This window comes from Prenolepis imparis, unplaced genomic scaffold, assembly GCF_030444845.1.
Source record: "Prenolepis imparis isolate NDT839.2.m4 unplaced genomic scaffold, iyPreImpa1.0 SCAF_106, whole genome shotgun sequence".
Lineage (NCBI taxonomy): Eukaryota > Metazoa > Arthropoda > Insecta > Hymenoptera > Formicidae > Prenolepis > Prenolepis imparis.
This window is the reverse complement of record NW_028141264.1, coordinates 11,437-20,982: the sequence shown is the minus strand read 5'-3', so window position 1 is coordinate 20,982 and position 9,546 is coordinate 11,437. Positions and strand designations below refer to the sequence as shown.

General features: G+C 26.9%; 1 protein-coding gene across 2 annotated transcripts; it reads right to left on the bottom strand.

The window, feature by feature from the left end:
• Positions 1-1,251: 1,251 nt before the first annotated feature.
• Positions 1,252-4,965, bottom strand: LOC145947609 (uncharacterized). Of its 2 annotated transcripts, none has more exons than XM_083057401.1 (4): positions 4,696-4,965; positions 3,554-3,792; positions 2,753-3,072; positions 1,252-1,505 (listed from the first exon to the last, which is right to left on the bottom strand). In XM_083057401.1, the coding sequence occupies exons 1-4, from the start codon at positions 4,736-4,738 to the stop codon at positions 1,496-1,498; spliced, it is 612 nt and encodes a 203-aa protein (XP_082913527.1). In that variant the 5' UTR covers positions 4,739-4,965; the 3' UTR covers positions 1,252-1,495. The 2 variants fall into 2 exon arrangements, with proteins under 2 accessions (XP_082913527.1, XP_082913526.1); XM_083057400.1 differs by lacking the exon at positions 1,252-1,505 and adding an exon at positions 2,463-2,548.
• Positions 4,966-9,546: the final 4,581 nt, after the last annotated feature.

The following is a 9,546-nucleotide window of genomic DNA, read 5'->3' as shown; positions in this document are numbered from 1 at the left end:
AATTTATCGATGTTGTTAATGTTGGACAATATAAAAGAAGATTTAAATTACATATTTTATCAGAGAGAAAAATATATTATAATGCAATGAGCTGCAGCAACATTATAATAAAGTTAAAATAAAATTAAAAACATCGCATTGTTGCATATATGTTTGAAAGAAAAAGATGTATTAATATTTTTTCTATTAAATTTTGATAGTAGAATTATCATCGCTGTTTGTGTTTGCACCTGCTTTGTTAAGTCAGGTAGATGGATGATTAATGAGAATATTAGCCACACTGACCTTAAAAGTTTGACTGAACGATTGTCGAGCGACAATGGAAGATTTAAATTGCGCAATCTGCTAAGAGATAGCAGAACAACATACCAAAAATTTCCTTCAGATGACTGTCTTTTTACGCCTTTTGAAATGGAGAAAAACCTGGCAATCCGCGAGTTGCTGGAAGCATTAGGTCCCGAAGGATATTTCACGTCCGATAACTATCAAGTTGGACGTGATCCATCAAATTCACAAGACCTTAGGCAGTACATCAGCAATGCTGTGCACCGTACTCATGTCAAGTTCACAATGCCGAAGTCGAAAGCAGATTCACATTGCGTATGTTCCATGAATTTGTTTCACGGACGAGTTTACACTCCGGATGAGAGAGAAATAGACAACGTAAATCGCAACCGTACGTTTGTTTGGTTGGTCTATGACTCAAAATTAGTCTTTGAAGAAATTCTGTGTGTTGGCACTTATACTAGTGCTGTGAACGTTTCTGAGATTCTACCAAAGGATGTAGGAGATGTCATCTCTTACATCCTTTGGTAGAATCTCAGAATTTGATGGATCACGTCCAACTTGATAGTTATCGGACGTGAAATATCCTTCGGGATCTAATGCTTCTAGCAACTCGCGGATTGCCAGATTTTTCTCCATTTCAAAAGGCGTAAAAAGACAGTCATCTGAAGGAAACTTTTGGTATGTTGTTCTGCTATCTCTTAGCAGATTGCTCAATTTAAATCTTCCATTGTCGCTCGACAATCGTTCAGTCAAACTTTTAAGGTCAGTGTGGCTAATATTCTCATTAATCATCCATCTACCTGACTTAACAAAGCAGGTGCAAACACAAACAGCGATGATAATTCTACTATCAAAATTTAATAGAAAACATATTACGTTTCTGAGATTCTACCAAAGGATGTAGGAGATGTCATCTCTTACATCCTTTGGTAGAATCTCAGAAACGTTTTTTCTCTCCATTTTGAAAGGCGTAAAAAGACAGTCATGTGAAGGAAATTTTGGGTATGTTATTCTACTATCTCTTAGCAGATTGCGCAATTTAAATCTTCCATTGTCGCTCGACAATCGTTCAGTCAAACTTATAAGGTCAGTGTGGCTAATTTTCTCATTAATCATCCATCTACCTGAGCTTAACGAAGCAGGTGCGAACACAAACAGCGACGTATCATCTTTATAGGGTATATCGCTCACGTGCATGCTCAATTCCTCATTGTAATCTATAAAAAAAGTTAAGAATGTAAAAAACTACATAAAATGGTCAAGTTGGATGAAACCAGAAATACATTTGTTTTTTTCCATATAAAATATCATGCATTTTTGAAAATACATAATATTTCATATCCTTAAGGCTCCTGGCTCCTTTCCGACCATGTCGAAATCGTGACGTCAGAGGCGAGAAAACACACGCTAAAATTTCTTAGATATCATTTCGAAATAAAAAAATATTTCGATGAAACAGCACTTCAGATGGCTTTAGCACACTCTTAAAAAACCTCGAAAACTATCCTTTCCCCTTTATAATCAATCAACAGCTGTAAAATGTAATATTATGAAGCCCAGTCCGTCTGGTCTTTGCACATGCGCAGTCATTCCGCATGTCAAACTCTGATATCTCGATCATTTTACAGATGTTGATTGATTATAAAGGAAAAAAATTGTTTTCGGGGGTTTTTAAGAGTGTGCTAAAGCCATCTGAAATGCTGTTTAATCGAAATATCTTTTCATTAAAAAATGGCATCTAAGAATTTTCAGCGTGTGCTTTCTCGCCTCTGACGTCACAATCCAATATGGCCGCAGTGAGCACCCAGGAGCCTTAATGAAAAATTGCACATTCTAAATAAAAAATTTTTTACGTAAACACATTTTGATCAAATATTGGACACTTAAAAATGAAATAATGGTCAAACCGGTTAAAAACAAAATTATATCTTTAACAATTTTGAAAAAAACATTTAATATCAATTTTTTTACTTTAAAAATTATCTCTTCTGTCATATTTAACACATTTCAATTCATATTTATTAACTTTCTCATTAATGTATGGATATTCGGCTATCAACTAAGTGTCTTTGACAAATAGCACCGCGACAAATTTCTTATAGCAGCTGCTAAGCATCGGACATGTATTTTATTATATGGTAATAGATTACTTTTGAGTGCAAAGCACTTGATATTTTGTTTGGGGCCGACATATAGTTAAACTCTCATCATTAAATACCGGCATACACGTTTATTGAAAATAAAATTTGAGCGGTATTTCCTTTACAAAACATAATATGTTCTGTTTAGGATTTAGGATACATCAAAAAAATTATATTAAAAATTATATTAAATTATATTAAAAATTAAATTAAATATAAAAATTATATTAAAAATTAAATTAAATATAATAATTATATTAAAAATTATATTAAAAAGATTTATATTATGTAAGTTAAATGAAATGAAAATATGATGTGCTCACAGTAAAATTTGATTGCTTCTACTTCCACTTGGTACGTCAGTCTGTTGGTTCCGTGGTATGAGATCGCAACTGAGAAAACTCATCAAAATCATAGCATCAGTTTGTCCATTCTCAGGTAATAACACGGGATCACATATGTCATCTTCTACAAATTTCGTCAACACTCCATTAACCTGCTTTATTATTTGATTACGATTTCTGGACATATTTAACGGCAGTGGTGCGCGAAAGAAATTAAATTTTGCCTCAATGAAATATTTATATTTAGACCAGTATCCAACATTACGAGAGCAATCCTTGAAATATTCCACCCATTCATTCTGGAACCAAAAATACCAATATCATTAATATTTGTAAGAAATTCATTCCTTAATAGACAACAGATAGCAATCATTTATAAATTGCTTTATTCAAGTTCTTATTCTTACAAGCATTGTAATTATATGTGGCTATATTTATAAAATTCGCCGAATTACTATATTTCTATTAATCAATATAAAAAAAGAGCCAAAATTATAAAGATTTTTCGATAAGAAAAATTTCTTAATTTTTTATTAAAGGATCTATCATTAAAAAAACTGCTCACTGACAAATTTAAGTTGCAACAAAGCGTTGACTTTTAATTTCGCTAAAAAATCTCTTTTTTTATCAACGCAATTTACTCTTTATTAATCTTTTAGATTGGCGGAGTTTACATTACACAATTACTTTTACAGATTATTTTATACATCGACTGCAAATTTTGATTTTTTTCCATATAGAATATATCATCTAATGCGAAAATGTGTCAAAAATATTTACCTCCTGTTTCTTCTGATATTCGCTGAAATTTATAAAATCTAGTTTTTTGAACATTGATATATCAAGAATCCCTCGTAGTCGGCCCCGAAAATTACTTTCTTTCAGTATAAGACACATTAGAAAAAGTCCTTCATATATGCAAGGCGGACTGAAGACAAAATTCTTATTCGGATTGACTTTCATAACTTTTTCCAGACAGTCGACCGCGAAACGGAAACGCGCATTCTTTAGTGAACTATCTAGCGAATAGAATAGATAAATAAGTAAAGAATCAAATTCGGAAGAAAAAAATATTAAGCATACCTAGTAATTTAATTATAATAAAATACAATAAAAATTTATAGATAAATATCATACATTAACAGAATATAATAATTAATCATATAATAAAATTAAAAGCATGTAATGTATTGAAATTTATTCGACAAAATTATTTTAAACGTGTAAAATAAAATTTTGTTATAACTATTATTTAATTTTAAAATCAAAATATGACAGAATCAATAATATACATATAAAGAAAATCGAAACAGGAAAAAAGAGAAAATAACTGATGTAAAGTTACCAACGTTTAACAACATGCCTACGTTCAAACATCGTTCAATACATAAACGAATTTAATGTTTAATAGCATGACCTTTAAACCTCGTTCAATACATAACGAATTGAAGATACGATATTTTACTTACATTTTAGAAAATACAATTAATGCAAAACTTGAGATCGATGGATTTTATGATTGATGAAACTTTTAAGTAATATGTATATAATGTGTAAAACAATAAAGAAAATACATTCTGCAATGAATATATGTAGAATTTTAAAGTTCTTTCTTTCTGCCGTGAAAGCTGACAAAGTCATACTTTGAATTTAAACTTATTATGCATATATATAAAACGTTGTACGATTAACTAATTAATTATAGTTGCTGCAGATTTAAAACAAAAATACTTTAGTTAATCCAATTGCAAGACTTATCAAGTCATAGCCATTAAATTTCATCGAATTATAAATTCTAGAGACAACAATATATAAAATAATAAATAAAGAAAAACATGTTACCACAAAATATATTTTAAATTATCTTCTCGATAAATCAACTCAATAATTACATAATTTTATACAATAATTTTTAAACTTACCAATTTCTCTCGCCTTATCCTCATTTATCTCCTCGTGTTCCATCCTGTTTTAGTTATAAAATAACAAAGGCAAAGACAAAACTGTGTCCTACGAAATTCGCAAATATTTTATTTAATAGCGTCGATTGCAATATTATTTAGCTAGAGAATGTAATATTTGCGATGATAATTGAGGCGAATGTAAGATTATTTTGTCCTCTTGGTACACCTTCTCTTTTGTTTGAGAATCTTTAATATAATTTGCAAATCTTAAACCGTCCTCTCGCTCGGTTCTTCGTAGACTGAAGGTAACCGCTCTGTCAGAATCATAACATATACACACGAATACAAACACACTCCCTCAGATACACACAAATATAAGACTGTCAAACATATCGTTTGATAGTGTCAAAAATTAAAAATTTATTTATAATTATATAAATATATGTCATCTCACATTTCGTGATACAATTATGAAAATATTAAAAAATAGATAGACGCCTATATATAAATATATATATATATATATATATATATTTATATAGCGTCAAGTAAAAAAGTAGTCACAAATTCAACGATTTTGTTAATGAACCTTGAAAAAGAAGATATAGATCAAATATACAAAAAACATTAATTATATTCCAATTAACTATAGCAATATTATAGTAAAATTAATATAGTGTTAAAAACATCGCATATGGTTCACATATTTAAGTGAGAATGGTACATTTATATTTATAATTTTTTTATTGCATCTTTAAAAAATACGAGTTTTTTTTGTTTCATAAATTCATAAATTTAATACATGCACACATTAAATTTAAATGACCAAACGATTATTTCATTGCTCTCCGAATTTGTAACAGAAGTTGTTCATAAGGTATATTGCGCACGAAATATAATGCAAGTCAATTCAATTGATTTATAAATATATACTTACATATATTTGCTAACATGTTTATAGTCAAACTTTGTTAAATATGTAACAAACTCTTTGACAATATGTTGATTATATTTCCAGCAAGTAAAATAAATGCAAAATTCGAAGTTGATTATTATTGATAATATTTATTAGTAATGTTTAATACTTAACAATAAAGAATTTATATTCTGCAATAATTCTATATATGTACATATATCTAAAATTCTGGTATTTATTAAATATACTTTCCGTTGTTTACGCAGTAAAAATTGTACGTTAAAATTGATCTTATTCCGTGTACATTATTTACGTGTACAAAATAAGGTAATATACGCTAAAATATAGTTAATACCATCAGAATTCGAAATAATGTACCATAATGTGCAACATTACTCAAATCTAAAAAATCTAAAGACTCATTACGCAGTGGTTACTTAATTACATCGAAATATATAAAATTAAAATAGTATGTTAAAAAATAATATGTGCTACAAAAAAATATTAGCGTTGTATATCTCAATTATCTGTTTATTAAATCGGAATCAAAATTATTTGATTTTTTGTAAAAAATATTTCGACTCACCAATTTTCTTCTTTAGAATTTGCTGCTCCATTATAGCTATACGTAGCAAAACAGTGACAAACTTGCTTACATATTTATATCATATTATGTAGCGCACGAATATATTGTCACCGAATGAAATTTGTGTACGATAATTTAAACCGCGTGTTTTGTACATTATTATCATCGTCCAAAATTTTTTTGTACAAATCTAGAGCTGCCATTTGACTTGGTCTCACCATCCAACATAATTATATTGTAATAGAACAAGTTGTAGATTATTATCATCGCATCAGTAGAAGATAAAGGACAAAATTGTAATATAAGACAAATATGTAAAAATAAAGAACAAAATTAAGTTTAAAAAAAATGAAAATCTAAAGGACTGCTACTTGAAATAAAGGATTGTCTTTTAGAATAAAGAACGTATGATCAGCGTAATTATAGATCGTTATCTATTCGACAAATTGATTACAAAATTACACATAATTTTATAAAAGAATCTTTAAATTTACCAATTAATATTGCCTGTTCCCGATTAATTTCCAATGTGTTTATAAAATAGCAAAAGTAGGAACAAACGTGTGGCCCACGTGAAATTCACAAGTATTTTTTCAGAAGCTTTGATGGCAATATTATTTAGCAACTATAATTTTGCTCGCATTATTGTTAATTAACATTGCTATCAGATGTAATTTTTGCTCTGGTAGTAAATTTTTTTTTCTAAGATTTTTATTTGTACAATTTTCAAGTTTGAAACTATTCTTTAGGGTGATTCTTCATTCTAGTCTGAAGGTAACCGTTTCTATCAAAATAATATCATGCACTTATACAAACATACTGATAAATGCACATTAACAAAACATCAAAACGTATTATTTAATATTATTATCAAAAATTCAATATTTATTTATTATTATATAAATATACATTATCTCATACATCGAGATACAATTATAAAAATTTAAAAGAATAGATAGACACCTATTATATGTATATAGCGTACGCCAAGTGAAAGGATGAGTCAAAAATACAATTCTGTTATTGCTGGACTTTTAAAAAAATAATGTAGATATAATATATTATTAAAAAATAATGTATAATGTAATAACAATATTATAGCAAAATTAAAACAGAATTAAGCACAGCGCACATTACACATATTTGAGAGAAAGACAGTTTCATTTTTTTTTATACATTATCTCAGCATATATAACATTTCTACATTTGATAAGCATTACCAAAAATTTAAAAAATGTAAAAATGTATATATATATATATATATACATATATATATATATATATGTATAGCATACGTCAAATAAAAATAATGTTAAATATTTATTATGGATTTTATTAATATTTGACACATGAAGAGGACCATAAAAATAAAAGACTTAAATATTTGTCATATTATCGGATAAATAAATTTTAATATTAATAATAGCAATAGAAAAATTAAAATAGAGTTAAGCACATCGCATGAATAGAAAAATTCATTTTTTTTCTATTACATTTTTTCTATTACATCGCTTAATTTATATTTTTATAAAAATCATCTAAACAGATTATATTTCCAAAAAAACTTTGAAAGATACGAGCTTCTTTTTTCATCTCGCTCTTCAGTAAATTTATAAATATAATATCAAACAAACATAAATTTAAATAACTCAAAATATTAATTAATTTCATTGGTCTGCAATATTTTAAAACATGTTGCTCATAGAATATATCGCGCACGAAATAAAACTATGCTAATTAACATCGACAAAAAAGTGAATCGAGAAAGAGGAATTTTTTATAGCTCCCATAATTACAAAATTCTCTATTAACTAAGAAATCTCTAATAATTTTTCTAGTTATAAGAAACTAAGAAAATAAAATAATTAAAATAATCCTAAATCATTTATTTTAATTATAAATATATTTAAATGTGACACATATCGTAAATATGGAATAATCAAATAATTAAGCTAGAGTTAAATTTGCCATAAAAATTCATTAATTCTTGTCCTAAATCTTTCTCCCAAATAAGAAATTAAAAAACACTTCTCAAGTCTACATCTCTTTTTTTATTGTGGATTTATAAATCTGAAACAGTTCTCTCATTTGATTTTTCATAGTTTGAAGATAACAGTTTTATCACATTCATAATAACATACACATATACACACGAATACAAACACACTTACAGATACACATTAATAAAACATATAATTTGATATTAATATCAAAAATTCAAACTTTATTTATATTTATATGAATTTATTATCTCATATATCGTAATACAATTATGAAAATATTAAGAAATATATAGGCGCCCATATATAAAGCGTGCGTCAAGTAAAAAAAAAATAAAAAATCCCTCGATTATGTTAAAATATAAAAAAGGAAATAAATATACTTATTATCAAAAGAATAAAATAGAATGCTATTAGCTATAGCAATATTATATCATAATTAAAATAGAATTAAGTATTTCGCATGATTACACATATTTGAGAGAGAAAGATAGTTCAATTTTTTTCCTATTACATTCCTACACCGCACAATTATTACTTTTACAAACTTTGTAAGCGTTATTTAAATACATATGTATACAATAATATGTAAATGTTAAATTCGACACCGAACTGTTGACTCGCTCCAAATGTTTCTTACAAAGAATCCAAAAAAAGTAATTTAACATTTGACATTTATAGATGTATTACTATATATACATATGTATATATGCATAAATATATATATGTATTTATACAAATTAATAAATATGTATATATGTATATATAAAACTATGTACATATATATATATAATAAATATATTTATATATGTACATAAATATATACAATATAGATGCATAGATATACATATATGTACATAAATATGTATATATATACATTATACATAGGCATATACAGAGTATATTAACTGTTTTATCGAAATTTAGCATTTAAATATCATGAGACAATAATCAGCATTTTTAAGTTATGTCTTTTTTTTCAGTTTATTAATAACACAAGAAATTATAATACAATGAAATTCAAATCGAGACAAAATTAACGAGACAGTTTACATTTTCAAGAAAAAGAATACCAGCTTTTTTTTATTACGATCTTCCAAAAATTTATAAATTTACTCAATCATATCTTAAATTTTAATGACATAAAAAATTAATTTATTTTATGCATTTTTGAATTTTTAATAGAAGTTGCTCGTAAGGTATATCACGCACGAAATATTAATACTAATCTTAACACAAATCGACAAAAGATTGAGTCGCCTAGAAAGGAAAAAAGTTTCTAAAATTACATATCATCTTGCAATAACAGATCACTTATATCAATCGTTTCAAAATGTGTGTCCGACTCATGTACTTCTCAATTCATT

What these genes read in the sequence shown, in the direction of transcription:
- LOC145947609 (XM_083057400.1), bottom strand. Translation starts at nt 4,738, where the DNA reads ATGGAACACGAGGAGATAAATGAGGATAAGGCGAGAGAAATTG. An exon ending in GGATAAGGCGAGAGAAATTG is followed by an intron (nt 3,793 to 4,695) that starts GTAAGTTTAAAA and finishes TCTATTCGCTAG; the next exon opens with ATAGTTCACTAAAGAATGCG. An exon ending in AGAAGCAATCAAATTTTACT is followed by an intron (nt 2,549 to 2,752) that starts GTGAGCACATCA and finishes TGTTTTGTAAAG; the next exon opens with GAAATACCGCTCAAATTTTA.